Below are 26,879 nucleotides of genomic sequence, written 5' to 3'. Positions count from 1 at the left end.
GTGCTCATTCTTTTTTTTAAATGATTGTAAACCAAAAGATAACGATGTATACAGTTTTAAAATTTATGATAGCTTTTAAATTTCCTTTCGATTTAAAATATATGTCACGCCAAAATGTAAGAACTGGATATTTCACTCAGTATGTTAGTTCTGCATGGATATTTAGTTCAAGGTGTTGCTTGATTGAACACACCTTTCACAGATTAAAATGTAAATGCCATGTTACTCACAAAGAACAAGAACAATATCAAATCCTTCTTGTGTAGTGAGCAGCATAAAAACTGCTTATTTCTGCTGCAATGATTGAAAATAACACCTTCGGGGATTTCAAGTGAATGCAATAGGCTTCATATCATGACATCTATTTTCAATGATTCTTTATGGATAGTACACGAGTATTAAAAATGTGATTGTGACTGTACAAGGTGTTTAACTGCCGGGCTTGTGTAAGGCTGCTGTCTGTCAGAGCCCGCAGGGGAAGGCTAAACGTGACTCTGTCTTTAGAGGAGCAGAGTGAGCCCAACACACAGAGTTTCCCTGAGCAAGCACTCCTTTCCCAAAGCAATTACTGCCCGCGTCCCGACAAACGGCTTCATCTGAGCACCCCGCGTCCATTTGGAGAAAATAAAGATCATTTATTATACGCCCAAACTTTACTTTGGACTGAATTTATCCGGAGTATAGCCGCTTCTAACAATTATAGGGAAATACAATAACGCTACAATTCTTTTCACAATCACAGAGAGCGGTGCTGCGAGTAGACCCACACCTGGAGCGCGCGGAAGGTGCGGGTACACCTCTAACGGCCTGGTAATGGCGGTATCCGTCACGCGCTGGGCAGCGCTAGCACGCTCGCGGCCGTTTAGCGAATGTGGGACACACAGCACGGGGAATGGCGCACTAACTCAGGCCTGATTTGCGGTACCACAAAACTGCCCTGCTGTAGACTTAGACTCCTCAAACCACTGGTGGGTCGCAATTATTGGAACCTCTACTGCTCCCTAGTGGTGATCAGGAACAGCTGCACCTCTCCCCCTGACCCCTCTCTGACCTCACTGCTGCTCATTCTAATGTGTGCCCACCACAGTGCCTGCTATTGTGTCCAAGTACAGTATTCAGCATTCACTGCATTTGATTGTTTTGGACAGATTACAACAATCACCTTGAAACCAAACACGCATGCAAGGATGTGCCGCACACATACACACACACACATGCCTTAAATGTTTAGGTGTGCGACTTCTAAATGCTTAAAGGATGAATATTAAAACAAATGCTAAACAATTAGGAAAATCTCTAAATGATTAAAAAACTTTTTTATAAGTGCCAACATTATTAAAATAATTCATAACCATTTTTTAAAGTGTCCTGTTCTCGTGATTGTCATAGGTTTGTGTCTGAAAGTATTAGTGCCGAGCCGGTGTCGGTTTTGACAATTGGGAAATCTATTCCTTGATCAGCTCTGAAGTGATAACGTCGGCGTATGCTTTCACGCGTGGCGAAAATCAACTGGCATTCCTCAAAATGCTTCGCAAAGAATGGGGGAGAAAAGTGAGAAAGACATTTGGTCTCAATTTCAGCAGATTTCATTTTTTTTTTTTTAAAGTCAAAAGTAAACTTTGCGACACTGAGCTCACATACTCCCAACAACACTGGAGCGATGAAAAATCACGTAAGACACGAACACTCGACAGTGACTGTGAGCGTAGAGCCGTGTAGCAACCGCACTATCCTCTCAACACATTTGAAGCTGTCCGCTCTGTACTGCCCATCACATGGCACTTTTCAGTGATTTGCGCTCTTATACAGGCACGTTGGTGTTACTTATTGGAATTCCGTCTGAGTGCAGCCTTAGATGTAATTGGTTCTATCAGGCGCCCAATCAAAAAAAAGGAGGAGGCGGGGTCATTATTCACTGTGCCTCGTATGCCAGTGGCAGCCTTAGCACTCTGCTGATTTAGTGCGGTTAGCGTGATACTCCCTCCTGCTGGAGCCTTCGCTTCCAGGCTCACCAGATCCTTTCCATTACTCTTAATTTCGCTGAGTTTAAAAAAATAATAAATTATACAATAACCCACAAAGATCTTCATTTCTCTGTTAGTCATTTTTGATGACGATGATGATGGAGTTTTGCCATCCCTAACACACACACACACACACACACACACACACGGGGGCGACATAGCTCAGGAGGTAAGACCGATTGTCTGGCAGTCGGAGGGTTGCCGGTTCAAACCCCGCCCTGGGCATATCGAAGAGTCCTTGAGCAAGACACCTAACCCGTAACCACTAACTGCTCTGGCGAATGAGAGGCATCAATTGTAAAGCGCTTTGGATAAAAGCGCTATATAAATGCAGTCCATTTACCATTACACATACACACAAATAAAAAAAATAAACAAATAATGAAATAAGCCGACTGCCTGAATGAGGCTGAGCTCATTCGGTTCTGACGAACCCCGAACGTTCAAAGCCTCAGTATCTTAACAACTACGACAGCAACCATTCATTCTTCATAAACCCCGCTCCGCTCGGGCCAGCGTAAAAACAGAGCGAGAGAGAGGCATGCGCTGCACACTGGAGAGCCCATCACGCACAGGCACTGAGCAGTGAGCAGAACATCCAGCGGCAGAGCATTCCCAGGGAAGTGCTCGCGCGGCTCCGGGATTTCAGCGGCCTGCCGGCTCGGCTCCGCCTCCAGCCCGCGGGTCGTGAGACGGGAGGAACGCCACACGGTGGAGATGCTGTTCCAGCTTTCGGCGCGGTGGAGCAGCGAGAACAGAGGAGCTCGGATGCGTAGCTTTGGGGGGAAACGGAGGGCCCGTGCGCTTCCGTCTGTTCTCCTGAGAGGAGGTCGGCTTCGCTAGACAGAAACAAGGCCAAACAAATATATGCTACCACTTCCCTAATATAAAAAAAAGCTTTCAAGTGCTTATTGGGAATCAGTCCTCAAAGAGCCAGTGATATTGTGTAAGTTTTCTTATTTTTTTTAACCCTGTTGACTGGCTGGTTGGTTACGCTAGTCTCATTTGCAATTTATTGCACCTTTGATCCAGACTGAGCACACAAAATTCTTTGTGCTCTACACTACCTTAGCTTTGGCCAACAAAGCTCATTTTGCTATAGTTAATGTGATCTTGAAGGATTATCACTCATTTTCCTACACATTTTTCCTGAGCGTGTCAATGTCAGCCGCACTTGTTTATTGGCCGGTGGTCGTGGCTGTCGAGGCCAGACGGCCGGTACCGGCCCCGGCCTGGCGCGTCCTGGCGGCGAGGTCTGAGCGTGTGACGGGAACGCCCCGCGGGGACAGCTGCTAAACAGACCCCGTCAGCGCGGCCGTCCGCGTCGGGCCTGCTCGGAAGCGAGAGCAGACCGCTGAAGCAGCACACCCTCTCTGGCTCACCCACGCTCGCTGGAAACTTGGAAACCCACCGAGAGAAATTCCGCACTGCTGAAGGAAGGCAGGGGGATGGCTTATTTCAGAGTGAGGAAGGGGTGAAGCCAGGCTGCGCTCGGACTCAGACGCACGCGGAGGCCGAGAGGCAGGGAGAGACAGAGCAAGGAGCGCAGAGGCACAGAGAGAGGAGAGGAGAGTCACAGAAAGAGGAGTGCGGAGCAGTAGAGGGAGAGAAGAGAACTGAGAGAGAGAGAGAGAGCAGAGAGGATGAAGCATGCAGAGGTTCATCTCGGGGAAGGCTGCTGCAGCTTTGCTCCCAGACACATGGGAAGAACAAAACGCTCTCCTCAGACGCAAACATCAGAGGAGAGCATCCGAGAGCTCCACAGCAGGCACCCACATGCCGTCTCTAACGGCAACATCAGTCTCAGTTCTCTAGGAGCTTCGCCGTTTCATCTGGAGGTACCTGTCTGATGGGGCAACCTGACACACCGCTCCACATCTAACTGCACTCTGTCTGTTCTTTAAAGCCCTGCTTGAATATGACCATGGCAATAAATAACATCAGAGTATGGATTTGTGGTGGAGTGTGACAAAGCTTTGTTCTACTCTTGGCAGGAGGTAATCCTTCTGGCCAAGTTAGGAGCGTCTGTGAGCACTCAGTCGAGTTAAGAGAGTCTGAGTGCTCAGTGGAGTTAGGAGAGTCTGTGAGCGCTCAGTGGAGTTAGGAGCGTCTGTGAGCGCTCAGTGGAGTTAGGAGCGTCTGTGAGCACTCAGTGGAGTTAGGAGAGTCTGTGAGCGCTCAGTCAGGTTAGGAGAGTCTGTGAGCGCTCAGTCAAATTTGGATAGTTTGTGAGCGCTCAGTGGAGTTAGGAGAGTCTGTGAGCGCTCAGTGGAGTTAGGAGAGTCTGTGAGCGCTCAGTGGAGTTAGGAGAGTCTGTGAGCGCTCAATGGAGTTAAGAGAGTCTGTGAGCGCTCAGTGGAGTTAGGAGAGTCTGTGAGCGCTCAGTGGAGTTAGGAGAGTCTGTGAGCGCTCAGTGGAGTTAGGAGAGTCTGTGAGCGCTCAGTGGAGTTAGGAGAGTCTGTGAGCACTCAGTCGAATTCGGAGAGTTTGTGAGCGCTCAGTGGAGTTAGGAGAGTCTGTGAGCACTCAGTCGAATTCGGAGAGTTTGTGAGCGCTCAGTGGAGTTAGGAGAGTCTGTGAGCGCTCAGTGGAGTTAGGAGAGTCTGTGAGCGCTCAGTGGAGTTAGGAGAGTCTGTGAGCGCTCAGTGGAGTTAGGAGAGTCTGTGAGCGCTCAGTCGAATTCGGAGAGTTTGTGAGCGCTCAGTGGAGTTAGGAGAGTCTGTGAGCGCTCAGTGGAGTGAGGAGAGTCTGTGAGCGCTCAGTGGAGTTAGGAGAGTCTGTGAGCGCTCAGTGGAGTTAGGAGAGTCTGTGAGCACTCAGTTGAGTTAAGAGAGTCTGTGAGCGCTCAGTCGAGTTAGGAGAGTCTGTGAGCGCTCAGTCAGGTTAGGAGAGTCTGTGAGCGCTCAGTCGAGTTAGGAGCGTCTGTGAGCGCTCAGTAGAGTTAGGAGCGTCTGTGAGGATTCAGGGTACAGTAGAGTCAGGAGTGTCTGCGAGGGTTCCGAATTCAGTAGAGTTAGGAGTGTCTATGAGGATTCAGGGTTCAGTAGTGTTAGGAGCGTCTGTGAGGGTTCAGGGTTCAGTAGTGTTAGGAGTGTCTATGAGGATTCAGGGTTCAGTAGTGTTAGGAGCGTCTGTGAGGGTTCAGGGTCACTGGTGTGCTGGGTACGTAAGATGCCTGAGAGGAGGGACAGGGGAAGAGGCAGCTTACCCAGCCAGCATCTCGAAGATCAGCACCCCCAGGGCCCACCAGTCCACGGCCCGGCCGTGCCCCTTGCTCTGGATCACCTCCGGGGCCAGGTACTCCGGGGTCCCGCACAGAGTCCAGGTCCTGCGCAGGGAACAGGGGACCCGTTACCACCGTGCAGCGGGGGGACAGCCTAGTTACAACTAACATCCGCCGCGCCACACGATGCGGCGCGGTGTCGCGACGCGGAGCCCCGTCGCAGCGCGGGCATCTGTCACGACGGCTCCTCGCAGGGACCTTTCGCTGCGGTGACGCGAGGCCCCGCGTAGAGAGCGGACGGAACGCGGCGTGGCGCGTGTGGAACTCTCAGCTCATTAAGCCGCACAGCCACCCCTGCCGACCCTAATTACTTCACTCTAATTACCATCGCGCGTCTTCAGCCGCCGATAACTCCGATAAGACTCCTCTCCCTGCAGACCCGCGCGCTGCCACCCAGCTGCCCGTCACACCGGTCTCAGCTTAGCGTAGGCGCGCAGCGGGGCATGCTGGGACAGACTCCGCAGGCCCGCCGCCGCCACGCTGGGCCCGGGGCGCTCCAGTAATTGGCGACAGTGTCGGTCGTGACCGTCACCATGGCAATGGCGGTTCCTCGCGCACGCCAGCAGTGGGAGGGATGGCGGGAGTATGCGCTACCAGGGCGGTTCTCGGCCAAGCGTCTCCTTTTCATCACAATTCACTCATGGCAAACATCGTGTTTCGCTTTGTCTACCTTTCGGTTCGCTACGCGGAGAAGCATCGTGAGATTTAGGGTTGTGTGAAACAAACAAACTCAATCAAAGCTGTGATTCTATTTCCATACATTTTGGACTGAAAGAGCCTGGAATGTGCCGCACTGCCGGAGGAAGAGCAGTGTCTGTGCAGTGCCCTGCAGGGCTGCAGCTCACATTCACAGCAGATACCTGTAAAACCTGCATCGCGGCCACCAGCAGGGGGAGCCACAGCAGCTCAGTCTTTCGGAACGGCCAGCTCCCTGGGGTGACTGGGCGGATCGACGCGCCGCTCGCTGCGGAAACGGGCCGCCCCCCCCCACCCCCGCCCCCGCGGGTCCCCGCCGTCGTCGCCCGCGGAGCCCCTTAACGAGCGAGCCGGGGGACGCGTTCGAGCTCCGCGCCCGCCCCTCCTCTCAGCGATCGCCTTCGATCACTCCCAGATCGTTAGCGCCGTTAGCATTCAGCTCAGAGAGCCGAGCCGTGCGAGTGTCGGCTGGACCTGCTGTTCTTGTTTCTCTGTGATGCTGTGGCTTTCTGTGGAGAAAACAGGCACCCCCCCTCCTTCCTCTTTCGCTTCCCTCTCCTTCTGCTTCCATCATTTATGAGGAACAACGGGCAGCTCTTTACTGCCGAATAAACCTCATGCCTCATGCAATTCTCAGAGCACTACAAGCCCTTCTCACTAACCCATTTTATGCCTTGTAAACGTCCTTCCTTTGCCCGTTTAATCTACACGTCCCTTGGAAATTCAGATGATAAGAGTTTGCCAATGCGATCCCTGCGAGTGATCTCGCTCGGGGGAACGGCGTCCCGGCAGAGCTTTAACCCCTTAACGCCCCGGATCAATACCGCTGTGCCTTAGGCTTCCTGCCAACGCAAACACTTTCGCCAGCAACACCCTGGTACTCGTAAACAACCTGCTCCCAAAAATTTTGATGAACACCTATGAACAGCTGAACGGTTAACAATCTGGCCACTAGATGGCACTGTGAATCCACAACTGTAGATGGGAGTGGTTTTTTTTTTTCCTTCTTGAAACTGCAGCCAAAGGACCATTAAAGTCTGAGTTGTTGTCTTCCAACTGCATTTGATGCAATTTCCCCTCCTTCCATTTATATAAGTGGGTCACTTGCGCATCAGAGAGATATCTACAACAATTGTATTTTCCCTATGCAACGCAGGGGAACTATAAATGTGAGCCATTATGTTTACATTCCAGGGTGGTCAGACTGATTGCTTTCTGTGTTTAAAAAAAGTGTCTGCAGTACGCAGCACACAGATTTCTTACCTCAGACAAGGTTTCTATTTTTTGAATTTTCCTTCTCCTTCAAACAGAAAAATAATGATAGCCAAGGGCTATACTCTGTAAACCGGACTGGAATGTTGGCTAGTTTTTTTTTGGTTTGTTCTCAAACAGCATTTTCTATAAAGCTGGGTGTTAAAGGGAGGCAGACACAAGGCGAGGGAGGGGCGAAGTCTCGTGGTTTTTTGGGGACCTCTCTCGGGTCCTCCAGCGTTGCCGTGGCCGTCGGCACGCGGACGGGAGGCCGCGGCGCCTCGTTTTGGCGCGGCCCGCGGTCAGAAGGCTGATGCTCAGCCAGGCCGACTCAGCGCTCGCCAAGCAGGGCACTGACAGAGACACGACCACGCTGAGCACTGCTTCAACAGAAGGGTCCTCTCCATCATCTCCAACGACACCGAAATAACCCTGCGCTACCACCACCTCCCCGGCGAGAGCTTTCACGCGGAACGCGCGGGAGGGCGTCTGAGGGAGGAGCTGAGGGCGGCTCGTACCTGTCGGCCAGCTTTTTGGCGAAGCCGAAGTCGGTGAGCTTGATGTGGCCCTCGCTGTCCAGCAGGATGTTCTCGGGCTTCAGGTCGCGGTACACGATCTCCCTGGAGTGCAGGTACTCGATGGCGCACACGATCTCGGCCGAGTAGAAGAGCCCCGTGGCGTTGTTGAAGCGGCCCCGGCTGCGCAGGTAGCTGAAGAGCTCGCCGCCCGGCACGTAGTCCATCAGCATGTACAGGAAGAGCTCGTCGTGGTGCGTCCAGAACCTGAGCGGCCCAAACAAAGCGTCATCTGCACGCATGCAACAGCGCTGAACGCCAACGGCCTTAACTTCCTCTGTCCAGGAAGCCATTCATGAGAAGGTACACTTCCTGACCGCCAGCCCTGATTAAAATACAGTGCGACATACAGTATGTTCACATATGGAACTGAGGTATTTTAAGTATTTATTCTGAAACAACTGCAACTACAATGCATGGGATGGTAGCGGTGAGGATTCTGGGGTTAAGGGGGTTTTTCGATTTCATATCCCGACCCACATGAGCCCTCCTCATATCTCACCAGTAGGGACTGACACTAGCGCTAAAGATTTACTCTGGCTCAGTAAATCTCAGTCTCTCAGTCCGCAGTCCCATCCCCCCAGTCATCACGTGCTCTCACCCCAGCCTGCGTCTGACTAGAGGCCTCTCAAACAGGGTTCCCTGTGTGATCCGGACCCTTTTTAAGCTATCCTACCGGTCAATTAAGGCTGCTGAGAACGTGTCTTAGGTTCCCCCATAATTTACTCCCCTCCCTGTAACACAGGACAGATTTCACCCCCTGCCCCCTGCTTCATCTTGGTGTCCAAACTTTCAGCAAATACCAGGCCCTGATTTCACCTGTCATTTGCTCAAAATGTAATCCCTGGGTAAAGGAATCACTTAGAAATAGATTACGTTACATTACATTACATAACAGTATATTAAAGTATTAGTTGATCTGACTGATTAAAAGTGCTAGGACGTTAATATGGTATATTTACTCTACATGGCAAATATAGCTATTTCTGACAAAATATAGTATAAAAGGGTAAATCCAACGTGTGCAATAAAGAACAAATAACAGGGTTTTGCAACGGTGACTGGATTAAAAAGCAGCACACATAGGTGCCCTCCAAACAGGGGACGAGAGGTCGCCACGGCCCTCCGGGGCCGAGCAGCCAGGTGCTCAGCAAACAGACACGGGCTGAAGAGCAGCGCTCTCCTCTGAGTGACTGCACCGTAGCCATTGTGTTCTACTGACATGCTCCCTGGCAGAGCTGAGGGAAGCTAGCACTGACAAACGGTACACTCGGCCTTATAAACGCGCTGTAGGGCGGGGGCTCATAAGCCCAGGGGTCAGGGGATGGCCTGGGGGGGGGGGGGGGGGGGGGGGGGGGGGGGGGAGGGGGCAGACAAAAACAATGTGCAGCATACATAGACATTCCTGCAGTCCAATGGAACACTGAAACTGTACCAGACCCTTCACTAGCTACAGTCTACCTGCGGTTGGGTTGAAAAATAAACCCATCTCAGTTGTGCTTTTGAAACATACGTGAGGCTGTGTTGAGTAAGGGGGCGGGTCGCGGTACAGGTATTCCGGTAAGTGGGTCACGGGCAGGGAACGTTTGGGGCGGGAGACGGGCGGAGGCCACACTCACAGCCGTATGATGAAGGGGTGGCAGACCTCCAGCAGCACCGCCTTCTCGTTGTGGACGTGCTGCTCCTGCTTCAGCCGGATCACGTCCGGGATCTTCATGGCCTTGAGAGCGAAGTAGCCCCGGGCCTGCTTGTCCTTCACCAGGAAGACCCGGCCGAAGGTCCCCGTCCCTGCAACAGAGGGCACACGCAGAGCTCAGGAACCTGAGAGAGGCCCCTCCTAAAGACCGGCGCGAGAAGGGCGGACGGGCGCGGCCTGACACCGCACAAACCTCCACGAGCCGTTCTGGTGTTGAAGTAACGAACGGGAACTCCTGGTCCGGTTTGACCAGGGAGGAACGCAGACAGAGTGCATCTCCCCTGAGCGTTTAAGAGCCTCAGTGCACGCCCTCACTTAGGTATTCATCTGCTTTCCAATGTGACTGCCAAACCTGATCGCTCGGTTTGGCTAGGAGCGCCCTGAGCGTTGGCACAGCTTCACTGCTGCTGTGTTTGTTTGTCCTGAGGTTAAAACCAAGCGCAGACTCCGCACTCTGGCCCTCTCCTCCCTGCTGCACAATGTGTGACAATGGCCGGACTGTCTCTATGGGACCTCCAGCTGTCCTTAAGCCCCTGTCTCTACAGCACGTGGACTCCAGAATGAGACCAGGCTGAAGCCAATTTATTTCCAAATACAATAGCAGTCATGTGTAAGACGTATCAGTAGATTTGAAAACACATACAGAAACTATTAGATTAGGAACACATGACATCACATGTAAGAAATACAATCTATATTAATGCATTGTGACAAATTAGCACATTTCATGGGGGGGAAATTACTGGAAAAAATAAAAATATTTCAACCACAGATCGCCTCATATGTTAAACCTATTGCTTTTAGACAATCTGTAATAATAATGATAATAATAATAGTTGTTATTATTATTATTGTTCCCTGTCTCGCACAACTGCATTAGCCTATCTTTATTCAAGTAAAATTACTTTCACAAAAGTTAGAGTTCAGCTTAGTACAATCATTTTTATCATCACAAAGATTTCAACTTGACTGGATAAATCACCCCATTAACATTAAAAGCTTTAAACAGAAAGTTCAATGCAGGCTATTTCATCAGTGGTCAGAACGCGCTCTTTTAATGTTGTGCCCATTATCCTGTACAGTCCATAAGCCCTGAGTACAGACATATCTGAGAAATCACACAGGCTGAGAGAAGCAGTCTTTTAAAGTTCTCAGTTCGGCCTGCTGTACTGCCAGCACACAAACTGAGGCTCAACACATCCATCTCCATGCCGTTTGAGAAGCATTGCTGTCGTGTATTTTAAAGATCACCCGGATTGTTGCTCAGATCACACTGGGAAACATTCATCTGCCTTTTCTCTGAAGACTGCGCTGCACTATTTTCTGCCAGGTGTGTTCATAATTATTTTAATTGCTTATTAAAGTATCTGCTGGTCTCCACCGGTACAGGAGAGGACTAAGGACACACCCATAGTAGCACAATGATGCAATATGAAATACACTTGTCAGTATTTCAGAGCAACTTTACATGCATGCTTTCTGCTTCACTGTGCCAAGCAGAAAACTGAAGGAAAGACTGCAGGCATGCTGCAAATCTGGAAATGCAGCAGGACTGCACTCTGTCTGTGCTGCAGCCCACACCATCATCATGCGATTTTAACAACAGAGACGTGCCGTGGCTTGTTGTTTACACGCGGCCACTAAGAGAGTAGGCTATATTCGCCTTTGCACATAGTGATCCTTCTGGTGTATGGTTAATGAGCCCAGTTTCACTTTTTGAAAATGACAAAAGCGTGCTTGGCCACTGCCCAACACCAGAAACGCAACCCTCTGTTGCCATCTCAACAAAGACGCGTAAAAGACGGTCAAGTGTGCAGCTACAGTACAAGTATCAGATTCGCCAGGTGCTTCTACTAATTCTTTAATATCATGTCATACGATATACAGGTATTGTGGCAGAAGTGTATGAGCCACATTTTATGTACTCTAATCTTAAAACATTCCCCAGATAGACCAATATTTTTGCTGATAGGCTGATAATGATACCTTATACAGGCTGTAGTCAGTGTCATGTAGACACAACAAAACTAACCATAACATATTGTGATATAACAGAGCAATTAACCTACGTGTTCAAGTACAAATGACGCAGATTTAATCAAATTTCACATGAAAGTCGACACTAAACTAACTGGAGAGATAAAGGAATTTATTCAGTTATTGTTATACAAAGAGTTAATCACACATAGTAATAGAGAACGGTTGATAAGAACCAAACACACACACACACAATGTAATGGTGCCAGGTTAATCTTTCTACAAGGACAGCATAGGGGTAAATCAGCAGCTACCTAGCTAAAGGTTAGATTAATGGAATCCAAGATAGAGGAATATAAATTGGGAATTCTAGCCTACATTCTGCCAACCGGAAGTGCAGAATATAAAGTTCATGAATCCCACGATTTTCCTCATGCGAGCCACGTACAAACTCACTGCCCGAGTTCCAAGCTAAAGGAAAGGAGTTTGGCGGGGAATTAAAGGAAGAAGACTCCTCTATTGTGCGGGAGATAAAGCAACAGTCCATCAAAGTCTAGGGAGCGCATTTAAGTCTGCGCTCTTCCATGCTGAACTAAACTGGGTTGCGTTTTACGATTCCAGTTAGCTGAATTATGAAAGTGAAGATCAGTGCACTTTCAGACTGCAGCCCCTGCACGCCCTGGTCTGCAGCAGCCAGGTTACCTCAGGACAGCGCGGCGTGCACCAGCTACACTCAGAGGCAAGTCAAATCACCCACAAACCCGCACAAATGATAAAACGCATCTTTAAAAGATGAAATGCAATTAAAGCTCGCATTTCAGCCAAAACCTCGTTTTATGATTCACGATGCTTGGGAAATGAACAACACCTTTCCGACTTGCAAATGCGCTTTGCATCTGAATCAATCAGCCGGATATTTTATGGGCCAGCTAATGTGGTGGCCAAACAGGGCGTGCACAACATGCAGGGTGGGGTGTGCAGTGAAAGAACATGTCCTTCAGGTGAACTGACAGGTTACCATAGCATTGTACATGTAAACCACTAAACGGTGAAACCTGACACACTGAACTGACCTCAGAGTGAGAGACTCAGCATGAAGCCATTAGAATTTCATGGGGTGTTTACAGAAAACACAAGCAAACCACCAAGGCTATTATGGTGAGCCAACATCTTATTATTTTTTTATTTTAAAAAATTATATTAATTTCACTTCCCGCACTTTGTGGACCACTCGACTCTCTGATGGCATATATTGACTTTAATGAGCTATTTTGACTAAATGACCCCACAGGAGCTGCAGTCTTTGGTCTGGCTCAGTCTGTTAGGCTGTACCATGAGAAAGCAGCCAAACGATTTCAGACACAATCACTCCCAGAGCACCCCAGATTAAGCTTACAGTCCAACAGTGAAGCGGGGCAAGGGTGAGGGATCACCCAGATGTTCTACACCACTGCACCAAATCACCATGCAGTGCTGCATCACTGCACCAAATCACCATGCAGTGATGCATCACTGCACCAAATCACCATGCAGTGCTGTATCACCGTACCAAATCACCATGCACATGCAGTGCTGTATCACTGTACCAAATCACCACGTTGGTATTTTTTACATACCGACATGTAGGTGTGTATGATATGACGATCTTAGATCATGGACGATTTAAAATACTCCACGATCTGCCTTTACAGAGAGATTGGGAGTATCATGCTTCAGAGCTACTGTACGTTCCATTAGAACAGTTGCGCTGACAATGCTCGCTAATGCTGCTTCCAGCCTGTCCCACCAAGGATAATCAAATGCAATAACAGTCATAGCTACCGTGTGGCGTATTGCCTTGCTTTTAGTTTTTTCTCTTTAATTATACCTGAAGTGGTAGTAATCAACCAAGCTTCAGAGTGTAGATTAAATGCTTACAGAAAAAAAATGTCACAACTTATCTATTTGGTGTTGATAAGATAGCCATTCAGCCGCCAGACCTTGCAACTTCATTGTGATATACAAAAACACATCGCTTGATCACATGGAAGCTGTACGACCTTGCAGCTAATTGGCTGTCTTATCAACACCCAATTGATAAAAGTCGTCGCGTTATTTTTCTTCGTAAGCATTTCTTGAGGCCCCTGAAGCGTGGCTGTTTACTACCACATCAGGAATAATTAAAGAGCAAAAGAAAAGTAATACACCATATGGTGGCGAAGACCGTTGTTGCATTTGATAATTATTGTTGTGTTACATCACCCAACCCTATGCTAAAATACCTCATACTTTGTATATTAAAACCAAAAATGCGTTTCCAAATTCCGTGGGTATTTTTTGTAATAAGACCGTCTCAAATGTAAAATTGGCTTGTGTAGTGTTGAATCTGCATTTGCGAATTGAGAGACAACCGTACATTCAGTGACACAAGTTTGAGTTTCCTTTTTTATTTTTTTTTATTTTGAGACCCATCTCTTGCAGTTTGTGCGCTCTGATTCACACACAAATAGCTAACGATCCACACACAAATAGCTGCCTGTCATTTAAATGAGAGTTGACAAGACACAAGTTGAAAGATTTGAAATACCGCTACTCTACAGTACGTCTGTACTTGGAATGTCACAAAGTGATAGAAAGGAAAATTCCAAACTTATTTTTGCTACGACAAGTGATTTATGGTCTAGTCATACTTCAGAGCCCTGTTTGTCTCACTATTCCTTTCATTCTCCACTGGAAGCTGCACTTAATAAACTGGTTTATTAAAATCCCTGACTCATTTTCATTTTCATTTTTGTTGTGCAGAAATGCAAGTGTGTGTTGTTCACATTTTAAAACAGGTGCAGTATTTATTAAAATATTTTTCAAAAAGTACTTTGGCCGCAGAGGTATTTCTGTTATTCTTCACCTGTATTTTCTATACTTTGTTATAAACAGTGTTTGTTTTCTTTTAGGTCTAGATTTTCTTAAAATGGTGCAAATGTATTTTATTGAGTATGCATTGTAAATGCATTGTATGGCATTGAGTATTGTATAGTAACCACTTTGGTTGTACTGCTCAGAAACCCGCAAAATAGCCTTATAAAAGCAGCATGAAAGAAAGTGTGATCCACATCGTGAATCGTAATATATCCTTTAAAAAACCATGATATGATTTTTTTGGCCGTATCACCAACGCCTACCAATACGTCGGTTATGTCAGCAACTACACGCACACCGTCACCAGTGCAGTGACCAGTCAATGTGAACGGACGGTTGTGTGAGAAGGCTTTTTCACACCCCACGTCACGTCACGGCGCAAAGGCCGAGGAACAGGAGAGCGTGCTTCAGAGCGGAGCGGAGAGGCGACTCGGCGGAGAGTCCCGCCCGTCTGCTCTCAGCCCGAGCGCACGCGGGGCCCGAGCCCATTCCCGCCACGGAAACAAGGACACCTTCAGCATTAGGACAGCCTCCAGCGCGGCTGCACCAATTACACGGCGTTCTGCGCGGCTGCCGCGCGCTCTCCTGCAGAAGAGGCGCTAACACCGGGAGATAAGGCTCGAGCGAGAGCCAGCTGGTCCTCCCTGCTATTAAAGCAAGCCACGCACGTTTGCCACAGTAAGTCATCCCTAACCTTCCCCCCATGCAGTAGCACACAAGACATCACACAAGGAACTTTAATCTAAGAAAGAGGTTCCCAACATCTCCTAATCCAAACTCCCAAATCCTGTAAAAAAAAAAAAAAATTTTAATGAAAGCGCACTAGTTTGATCATGCCCTTTCACAAATTAGGTGACCTTTTTTTGCCAGTTTGTCAATTGTTACAAATATAATTAACCAGTGGAACTACATGCTGAACTTAACCGGTATCAAGTTAGGCTGATATCTTGGCCTTTGGTGACACAGCTTAGGTTGATATCCTGGTCTTTGGTGACACAGCTTGTGCTGATATATTGCACATGTCCTGGAGTACAGCGTGGCTATGCCCCTCCACTGCTCCCTGGATCACTCCTTATCTGCTTAAGAGTCCTATCGAGTCAATTAGCCAGGCTGATATGCGACGGAGATACCTTATCCCTCCCTCGCCCCTTCAACACCTCGCATGATTCATTATCCCTGTGTGGAGCGGAGGCTATTGTTCACATTTATATGGGCAAAGTCAAATCAGCAAAGACACTCACCATAAATACGCTAAACAATATTCAGCGCCAGCCCTCTCTAATGAAAGGGTGGCGTGCCGCCGTATTGAGGTACGAGCGCGACCCCGCTGCGTTCATGTGAAATGAAACTGAGAAAGTACACTTTGGGCGACGGCCGACTGCAGGAATGCTCTGCCTCCTCCTGCAGCAGGGTAGGAGGAGTAAGTAATGAAATCACAAAGCCTGCACACCCACACCCCCGCAAACAACGTTCTTCAGGCTCACAGTTCAGTGCAGGCAGAACTTCTGGCTTTATGGCCACCACTTATTCTATTTATTTATTTCAATTTTATATCATTCCACAAGGTCAACCAAGCATGTTGCTAAGATTTCTTTTAAAGAAAAAAATAATAAAAAAGTAAAAAAAACATTGAGATTCTCTCCCTTCAAGCTGAACAGGCTGTTTTGGGTGGGTGTTGCACTTTTTATTGCACATGCTCTGCCTTGATTGGTTATCTGACTGACAATGACAGGGGCAGCCCTCCCATCTCTGGCCCATATTACTCCTGCTCTAAAAATGAACATGCCATCCAAAAGCTATCCAGCAGGGATTACACCCCATGGAACTAAGGAACACCCCCCCTCCCCAATAAGAAAATTAGGATAGAAATGTTTGAAAGGTTATGGTATAGGCTAAATAATAAACAACAACACTTAACATTTGTGCCTGACATGAACTGACAAACACACACACACGTGCATACTCACACACACACACACACACACACACACACTCACATGCACACGCACACAGTGGTCTGCTCCCATTCTGCATCTCAATTTAAAACTGGTTTGCAGGATTATGTTACTCTCACTATTGTGAAAGACTGTGTGTGTATGGACCTCTGTGTAGAAAATACAGAACAAGCATTGAATAATACTTGAAACAAATAAGTGGGGGCCTTCATTTATGTTAAATTAATGGGAAAACAAGCATCGCCACATGGACCTTTTAAAATGTCCTAAATACATTTAATATTAAAAATGATGATGTATTCAATGTGCTCGTTTCCTCATACCCTCCCCACACATTCTGATAATTCATAAAACCGAAACAATCTGCTTGCTGAGGCAATCAATTCTTAAACAATGACACTGCTTCACGACGCACACTTAATATGATTCTAACCAGCGTTACAAGGAGCAGCTTAATGAATGTAATGTGACATTCATGGGAGAGCAAAGACGATTACAGCAGGGAAAACAGAGATGAGTAATAAAGACGCGGATGGGAACTTATACAGAAGTGCGTCATGAACAGAGCTCCTTAGCGACAGCAGCTAACGTCCGTACAGAGCGCCCACTTCTCTAGTGACCCCAGGCTATAACCTGCATCACAGAAACATGATACTGCAGCTATTCACACCAGTACTAACCCCAGGGCGAAAGAGGGTCGGGTGTATTTACGAAGGCTGTCAATCAATGTGCACATTTTAGAACAGACGTTCCCAAACATTCTGAGCCCAAGACCAACGTAACGAGCAAACAGCTTTTCTGCGACAGGCACATGTTCAGAACCATAGCCGCAATGCTATTAACATTAGGGATGCACGAACGGTGTTGATGCTTCAAATTGCAGCCGTTCCCCGTTTAGCATACGCGACAAATCGCCTCGTCAACTTTTTTTAGACTGGACCTTTTCCATTTGGAATAAAACCAAAATGCGCTCCACATGTAAAGTACTTTTACACTCCTTCATTTAAAAAGAACACTACCACAGTGCAGACATGTTATGATAAACCATTAGACTTTATATTTTAGCCAATGGCAATTTAAATGAGTTGAATACAAAAAGTTAAATCAACTTTACAAATGAATTACACATAGGCCTATATTATTAGATAAGTCAACATTAACAATAACTTATTTAGATTCAATGTATTTTGTGACTGAATTATACTATTGCAGTATTAGAATTAAAGATGGTTTAATAATGGTGAATGCAAGACTAATAGATGACAACACTCATGCAATATTTTGAATGATTAAATAAGTTGTTATATCAGCACCAGTCCCCCAGTCTGAACCCGCTACTCCCCGCCCCTGCCCCCATTCTCTCTGGCGCACTGTGTGGTGCTGCGATGACAACCAGCAATTGAGCTTCAAAGAGACACGTGAGGCGAGAGTGTCAAATTGTGTAGAGCCCACTCACTTCATCCTCTGATGTATCTGGCCAGGGCATTTGGCTGTAACTTCAATCAGTATAATGGTAGAAACAAATTATCATCGTATTACCCTGCTAATTCATTCATCAACCCGGTGTCAATTTGTTACCACAGTAACCGGTAATGCCAAATACCGGCATAGTCCTACGTACAAGAAGTAAAAATACTCTATTATGTTGCTCGCCTATTGATGGCCTCAGTAGTTTTTTACAAGAAACTTTATGGCAAAGCTATGGTTTGTTGCCCTGGTCTAAATGCTGGGAAACAGAGAATTTCCCCCTTATGATGTTTTGATGACTCATCATCTACTGTATGTCAAATTCTAGATGAACATACTTGTTATACAAACCCAATTAACTGAAACAAAATACTGCCAATTATCTATTGGTCATCAGCCACAACAGGGAAATGATTATCGTGTATCAGCATCAGCTAAAATGTTGACATCGGTGCATCCCTAATTAACCAGTCAACAAAACTACCCGTGATAATCGCAGTGCAAGCTTTGATTGGTGTTACCAAGGATGGTCAGTGTATTTCATGCGGGGAGCTATTTCTGCAATGTAGCCCATAGCTAGTGTCCTGCTGCAACCCACTGGCAGGTCCCAACCTACAGTTTGGTGACTGCCGTTACACTGGACACGGTTAAGCTGCCAAATCCTAGCTCATGCCGAGTCTCTGTGCAGCAAGTGTTCAGATTACACTGTGTAATTTGTGGGCAAAGGACTGATTAGAATAAACCATTTCCACCTGACTAACTCCTTTGCCTTTGCTACATTTCAAGGACACAAACAGCGGGGAACAGCTAAAATGTGTCGGGCTCAGGGCTTTGAGAATGTACAGCTAAATGGCGGCTGTCCACTGTACTCAGTATAACTGTGCCCACATAATCTTGCAAACAAAGAGTAATGCGCTTCAGACAAATGAAAGGCAATCGTACTTTAAGCACCAGGTGCTGCAATGCAGCCTAGATCACTTGTTCAAGCCCATTTTCTCCACATATCAGACAAAGTGGAATTGATCGGGGTTAAACAAAAGAAAAAACTGAACGGAATGCTAATTACATTTCGCTCATTCACAGCACAACCTTACGGTTAACAAGCAGGCACAAGTAGACAGATTTTAAATCAGTTATTTTTTCTCTTTTCCATACTGCACAGAAAAAAAAAACAGTGAGACAATCAGCTGACAAACCGTCAAAAAATTTCGAACACACCCAGGAAATGACTCACGCACTCCTGCTCCAGCTGTATCAGCTGGCAGGCGAGAGAGAGGAATCCGCAGTGCAATCTTACACAACTCCAGCCTACAGAATTCCTCAGCAGAAAAGCCTGACAGCACCACGGCTTTCCAGACAAACTAAACTCCGTAATGAACAGTTCCAGCTCAAAGCGGACCATCCCAAACCCCAGCACAGTGACGGGGACAGGGCGCTGTTGGAGGTACCATCGCATTCTGGATGAGACATCAGGCCTAAATCCATTCAGTGTGGTCATTAAAGGTCCTGGCGATCAATTACAGCTGTTGGTGTAGAACTGGCCAAATCAATCCCTCCATCCCCGCTTCAGGTGATGTGTAGAAGGTGTTCTGGTGCAAAAGGGCAGCCATGAAACACCCAGGGAGCATCGTGACAGCCCAGACTGAGGCGCGTCTCTCCTCTTCTCTGCAATGGGTTGAAAGGCCCCATATAAAGTCAATTTATTTAGGTGACATTTAATTTTAAGTCAAAACCTTTTTGTTTGTTTCAAAATCAATTTCATGTAGGCTAATGCCTTGACTTTTAGAGAAGCCAACACAAATGCGAATATGGCTAACTTGTTACACATTAGCCACATATTCAAAATGGGATGCTTCTGTGACACCAATAAGGACCAACACCTTTATTTTATTTTTGTCATCTGTTCACTCAGTTTTGCAAAGGGCTTGTGGTCCAGCTAATCCTAGTGTCTCAGGAGACCGTAAAATCAATAAACAATCCTGAAGATTCCGGAAAACTCTCCTCTTGTTTCTGAAACCAAGATAATGTACAATGAACAGGAAAGGACTTATCAATACAAAAGCGAAAAATATTTGAACAGTCCATGATACTTTTTATTTTCCCAACAGACATTTGCATTTTTAAGTTTACTTCAGATCAGTTCAGGTTAAGCATGCAGAGGAAGGGTTTGCTATTGGGAATCTGGGACACAAACCAGTTGGACTACACTACGGCTGTCATGTCTTAGAACACTATGGCAACACTTCTCTTTTGTTACAAACAGATGTAAGAGCTAGAGGCACTGGCATGGCCAAAACATGGAAAGTCACAAGAAATCCTCCTGTATGATACTGTGTAAAATACTGATCAATTTTATGTGTGTAATTCAGTTTCTTCTCATTTTTTCTACCATCAGCTTTGAAGAACCATAATTTCCTCAAAAGAATCTTCATTTGGCAAAACACCACAAGAGCGATCCCAAATGAATATTCTATACTGGATTTATTTAAATTCATGTGTTCTACTACTTTTAACATGGATTTAAATAAATCCAACAAATACAGATTCACCTACCACAAATAGTATGGACTAACGGACTTCCTTTCCCAGAATGCATGTGCTTGTTTGCCAGCCTACGTCTCAGGGAGAAGGCTAGAATTCCATTAGGCCTACATCTAGGCCTAATTTGCACAATGCTGATGTCATAGGCCCATGCAATATAGCATGCAATCTTCGCTGATCCTCCACTTCCTCACCGCCTCTTAGGGTAGGACAGAGAGGCGGCTGACGTACATGGAGGTTTTGCTGTCCACAGAAGACTTCTTAACTATTTTTTTCCATTTCCCAGGAGGCTGTGCCACACCCACACTCCCTGCCCCTCTCCCCAATTCTTAGACTGTATTAAAGCAGATCCCTGAAGAGTTTTCATCAGGACCTTCAAATCCTGTTACTGCAATTCCCATAACTGTAAGAAGCTTTAGAAGTTATACAATGATTCCAAATAACATTTGGCACCCAATAATCCTGGGATAACTAGTTTTAAGCCAGCTACTTTGGTTATTCATCCAACAGAAGATATTGTAAACAAATTCCAATAGAATGGCGCTTGCAACCTGTATGCAAACTGATAATGTTCCATTGTACATGCAGCAAAACAATATTTCTTTCCATTCATAAATTGTAGCAACCAAAAGTGGGGAAAAAATGACAAAGTCCAACGGGGGACAATCAACCAATGACCCAATCAAGAAATTAATCACTGGACACAATTAACTAATAAACCAATCAAGCACTTAACCCATGGCTATGGTAACTTAACAAAAGACTTGCTCTTGTGTAACTGTTTTTTTAAACATAGCATTTAAAATGCATTTTAAATGCATCCCGAGATTTGTTGGCCTCATATTAGACCACTGAACCCTTTTTAAATGAATACTTCTGACAACAGTTTTGAAAATGACATAACACACTGCACAGATATGCTGCTACCAGACACATTGCTTTGCCAGATGCATTAGGATCCATCCCCTCTCATAAACCGTGCAGCTTGAGGAGCAGTGAGGTGCTTCGGCCGGACAACTGGCAGCATGTTAATTCATTCATTTAGCTAGGTCACTTTATCAGACCTGTTTACCAGTCCATCACCGTAGTTCTCATACCAACGTAAGCGAGTGTGCGAGCGCGAGTGTGTGTGCATGTGCCAGTGTGCATGCGCACACCAGTGTGTGCACGTGAGCGCTCAGCTCGCGGTAATCGCTCTCTGGGGGTGCTCTTCTTTCTGTCATCAATCGCACAAGCATTGGGGTAGCCTCAGGTGGCTCTGAAGTGCAAAGCACAAATACAAAAAGAAAATGCAAAAACAGAATTTTTCAGTCCTGCCGAGCACAAACATACAAAAAGGAAAACAAAAACAAACTCATGGCCTTGAAGGCAACGCACAAACACACATTCTAGCAGGCCTGAGGTGTAGATACCTCACACAAAAAAAGAGGTGGTGCAATTATGGGAATCAGTCAAACTGGTCCCAGTACCACAGAATTGTTGGCATAGCCTGTACTGGTTCGTAACTGTAAATCAGCCTGCTAAGCAATGTTATGAATAGGTTGTATGTATATAACCCAATTATTCTAAAAAAAAAAAAAAGAAGTTTATTATTGTTTTCAGGTTGGAACCATTTCCTACGGTGCATGCAACCTGAGACCTTTGTGCTCAGGGAAAGAAGTACACGCAATATGAAAGCAACACATTTCTCTCAGATTCAAAGCATAGCCTAATTTCAGTCACAGCGCAGAATTCTTGCAAAAACGCTGAACAATGGAGGAATTCTGTGCTATAGCAGAAACCATATTATAAAGCTAACATTCTGGTATAGATGAATTTATTGACTGCACAGGGTTTATGAAAATTATACATTGTATTTTTTTTGATATGTGTATGTCAAGATTTAAAGGGGGCAGGACCACCAAAAACGTACATGATAACAAGCCTACTCCCCTACTTCTTCAGCCTATTCAAGCACCTGAACTCCTGTCTCTGTGTGTCCAGCTGAAAATGCCAATTTAAAAAAAACAAAACAAAACAATGCATGAACACACACAAAAAAGCAAGGTTTTATAACAATGCAATCCTGGGTATGCTGAAGGACCCTAGCTGTTAGTTGAGGCGCTACAGACTTGGCAAAGCTAAATTTAAATTGAACAGCATTACCGTACATAATTCATGGCCCCAGCATGTAGGAGTAAACAGCAGCGAGCGCAATCGGAGGCAGCGATGTGTGTTATGGGATCGGATGGGGCTGTGGGATTGGACGGTCCTGTGGCCATGGTCCAGACTAACCCAGCTGGGACAGGAGCAAGCGGAGAGGGAGGCGTTCTGCGCGCGGTCGGATTGGCGGAAGAGGCCGGCGGGTGGTGGGCGGGGCTCACAGGCGCGGGGCAGATTTGCTCTGCAGTGGCCTGCGAGCAGGCAGAGAAGCACAAGGCAGAACAAGCGGGATGCAGAGGGTCGAGCACGTCCACTACAGGAGGGACTATTAGAATGCCTCACAACCCAAACTGAAACACACCTTCAAACAGCCCAGTTCTGTCCATTCAAGTGTTAGTTAAAAATATGAACATCGACAACAGTAGCTTATCATATGAACTGTTGAATTCTAGAAAATAAATAGAGATGAAACTAAACCTGGAGTAAAATATAAGCACATCTGATAGTCATTAGGGGTCAGGTAAAATTACTATCAAATACTTGAAAGAGATTTTTACCTGAGTGATTTATTACTCGTCTAATGCATCAATTTTTTTTTAAATGAAAAAAGGTTAACTTGAGGACGGCTTATTGGAATTGGTATTAAAATAATAACTTCTAGTCTGCAGAAGGGGAACTAGTATAAATACATTAATAATGAATATTAATAAGCACTGAGCGAAATGTAACAGTTATAACCCCCATTTCAGGACCAATTTTTTATTTTATTTTTTTAACTGCATTTCATTAAAATATGAGGAATGTAGCAAATCTAACAGCACTGCCAGGGGGAAAGCTTCACATCTTCTCGTCACAAATCATTAAGTTCCATATACAGTCAACTGAACAACCTGTCCGGGCACTATTATCTCTATGACAACACTCAGAACCTGGACAGCTAGTGGCAATCTTAATAAAATAAAGAAAAATTCCCAGGCATTATTATGTCTATGAGAATATTCAAAACCTGGAAGGTTTGAGGGAGTCTCAATAAAATGAAATAGACTTAAATTAAATACTGACCATTTAAAATAATAGTCTGCCTGAAAGGGACAGAAGCAGCTATCACCTAATATAAAGGGAGCTTTACATCAACCTACATACTCAGCCAGTCCTTCGTCACCCACCACTATCCAGCAACAATCTCATTTCGTACAACTTACTGGCTAGAGACTGAACAACAGAAAAATTACAAGCAAAAGCCAGACTGTGACGGCCCGCGTTAAGATCTGTATACACAAAGCCGATGATCCCACAACAGCCAGAACTGGCTACTCGTTTTACCGCAGCACAAGCTGTTCCAGGGCAGGCATTGACATGATGTTTTATCATCTCTGCTGTGTGCTTGCACCGGGATGACAACAAGGAAACTTCGGAAGAGTCTGTGTTGGTGAATCAGTTCTTTTTTTGCAATCCATTTTCAGCCATCACAGCAAACAGCAACGGCAGGCACAGAGAATTCTAAAAACCGCTACAAGAACACTTTCAACACGATACCGTCGGCTAGCAGAAGAGACGCTAGTAATACAACCAGTGCTGATGTGGTAACCACTGTAATGAGATAAGCAACAGAAAATAACTGGATGGAAAAAGATGGCTCAGCAATACCATTCAAAAGTGATGTCATAATTGTGACACATCACACTTAAAAATCTTGCCTAGGCACAAGTATGACATGGGGGAATTTCCACACACAATTCTAAAAAGAAATCTCAGTCAGAGAACTTGCTTTAAGCAGCAGCTGCAATGACCCACCCAAATTGATGACATTAAATTGGCTCAATTTGTTTTCTCTGAATGGCAGTTATAAGAGCCAAGTGAAGATAATGTAAAGATAACGATCCATTAAGATGCTATCTCACCAGCTATGTCAGTATAAACCATAACAATGGAAACAAAGTGACCAGCCAAGTGAGACAGGGCCACCTAACCTGATAAGTCACCTCTCTGTGGCCATCTGACCATCCACAGGCTGAAAATACAAATGAAAACTCATAAATAGATCAAAGTGAAAAGCATAGAGGATGATCCAGTGCTGAAAAAAATCAGTATTCTTGTTTTACTTTTGGTGCACTTTTTATTTGGACACTGTAGATTGTAATTAATTAATTAATTAAGAAACTTTATACATTTCTTTTTGGCCTTTTGATATTTTTGGAAGTATTCTTCTTGTGGATACTTCATGTCTTGCCTTCTGCTATAACGTTCTGCAGCATTTGCACACCAATATAAGTCACTTAAGACAATGTTTCAAGGCACAGTCTTCTTTAAGTTTTGGGGTTATAGAGTCCGGGTAAAACCTCTGAGACATTAAAACATTACACAGAAAAATGTACTTTTGAAATTCCCAACCTGCCCACAGCTCTGTATCCTCAAAAACATTTGAAACACATCTTTCTGCAGACCTACTTCCACAAAGCAGTATTCAGGAGCATGAGAGTGGGCACCAGGGAGATGAGCACCAGCCATGGGAACATTAGCATGTGGATAATCGGGCTAGAAGACTGCTGCGGGTGAAACCGCACAATCCATAATTCACCATAAGCGGCTAACGTACGCTAAAGCGGGCAAATTCATAAAAATCACACCAGCTTAATGCGACAAAGAAAAAACTACATGACTGGTTCATCCGGTTTTTGTAAGTACAGTAAAATACCTTTGCAGAGATGCCAGAGGGTTTTCTTACCGCTGGTGGTGACAAAGATTTCAAAACTCGCATTAAATACAGCATGCAAAAAGACATGATTAATTCATGTCCATTTCACAATATACTACCATAAATTAATAAGCAGGGCCTACAATTCCAGATCATGCAGTTATGGGTTATGCAGGCAGGCTGTACCTTAGCGTTCATGACCTACACATATGGCAGGGCTGTTTATAATCTGGTGCTGTGATAAGCTATTGATATAAAGCTACACAACTTAAACTTGATATGAAATTAAAGAGAGGTGAGATGAACCATCATTGTGGAAAGCAAATGCATTGTTACAGACCTGCTGCCTATTTTTGGCTGGACCGCAACAGCGGGGCCAGCCCTACAAATGTGAATGTCTGTGACTGAGTCACTGAGTGATGAAGTTACACCATTGGTCGGCCGGTCCAGCCATATACTAGGTTTTGACCTGGTCTTGTTGAAAGTGTAAAGGCTAATTCTTTTCTACAAATTCCACCAGCAGCATAAAACAAATGAGAAGTAACCTTACACTGTATTCAAAAATATTGAGGAACCTTAATGTCACTGCAAGCAGCCAGAAAAAGTAATGACAAGTACAGCAATCACATAGATATGAAACAGCTAAAAACCTTTCAGTAATCAACCGTGGGTGCTCACCAGTTCTCAAACCAGTCGCAATCTGGCTATGAAGAGTTCCCTACTGTTTTCAGTTCAAAGACAATATAAAACGCGGATCTAGTATGGGAAAAAGCAATCTGTCATTTTAACTTTCCATCTGTCCTTTCATTTGGCAGCAATAACATGCATGCACTGGGTGTACCTTAAGGGTGTAGCAGTGCCTGTGATTTCAATAGCAGATTTAAAATGTAGGATCCTGCATCAAATAGGCCTACTTTGAGAGACTCCATTTCACATTTACCAGCATTAATCACTGCTTGATATCATTGTCTTTATCTCCCAACAGACCGGTGTTCTCTTCCATTAGAATACAGCTCACATTTATATAACGGCAAGCCACTGTTCATTTTTTTCCATTCCTTATCATTTTAGGGACAATTAAAATAATAAAAGCATCCAGATAAGAGCTTAACTGATTTGTAATCCCTCCCATTCCAGAAAAGATGCAGCAAATTGGATTTCCATGCCAGGCCTATAATAGCTCATCCATTCAGTGGTGGAATGGCACGAAATGTCACTTTCTACAAGGAAAATGGTCTTTTCCCCAAAAACACAAAAAAGGAAATTAATGTCAATATATTACCAGGACAGAATCTGAAACATATTAAAGATCAGAGACGGCTGGGGAGACGTTTGGCATGGTCTGTAAAATGGCCGATTCTCATGTCATATGCAAGCCCCTCCCACCCAACTCGGAACAATCCCAGCCATGGCAGGTTTCTCAGCAGTCATCCCTTCTCTGTTCTGTGACTAGGGTTGTCACAATATCCCACTTCCATATTGTTCATATGCCTTTAAGAAATATCATAATATTCGATGTTATCTTTTTTTATATTATAGCTAAGGCTCATTGTTCTCGGTGATCATAGATTTTCACCAAAAGACGCCCAGTTTTTTTTTATTTAAAAGGAGCCGATTGGTTTAAACTGATTTTCACATGGATTTTATGTTTATACGTATTCAAAAAAGTCATTCCCGTTTGT

General features: G+C 45.5%; 1 protein-coding gene across 1 annotated transcript in view; it reads right to left on the bottom strand.

Annotated features, from left to right (window-relative positions):
* Positions 1-26,879, bottom strand: part of prkx (protein kinase X-linked) — a 51,727-nt gene that overhangs the window by 15,799 nt on the left and 9,049 nt on the right. The window contains exons 2-4 of the mRNA XM_035394353.1: positions 9,449-9,617; positions 7,773-8,036; positions 5,233-5,352 (exon numbers count right to left, since the gene is read on the bottom strand). Of these exons, the coding sequence (XP_035250244.1) occupies positions 5,233-5,352; positions 7,773-8,036; positions 9,449-9,617 (553 nt within the window). The remainder of the gene's footprint in view (positions 1-5,232; positions 5,353-7,772; positions 8,037-9,448; positions 9,618-26,879) is intronic.

The sequence above is a fragment of the Anguilla anguilla genome, chromosome 15 (assembly GCF_013347855.1).
Source record: "Anguilla anguilla isolate fAngAng1 chromosome 15, fAngAng1.pri, whole genome shotgun sequence".
NCBI classification, from domain to species: Eukaryota; Metazoa; Chordata; class Actinopteri; order Anguilliformes; family Anguillidae; genus Anguilla; species Anguilla anguilla.
The sequence above is the reverse complement of the archived record's forward strand: the minus strand, read 5'-3'. Positions and strand labels throughout refer to the sequence as shown.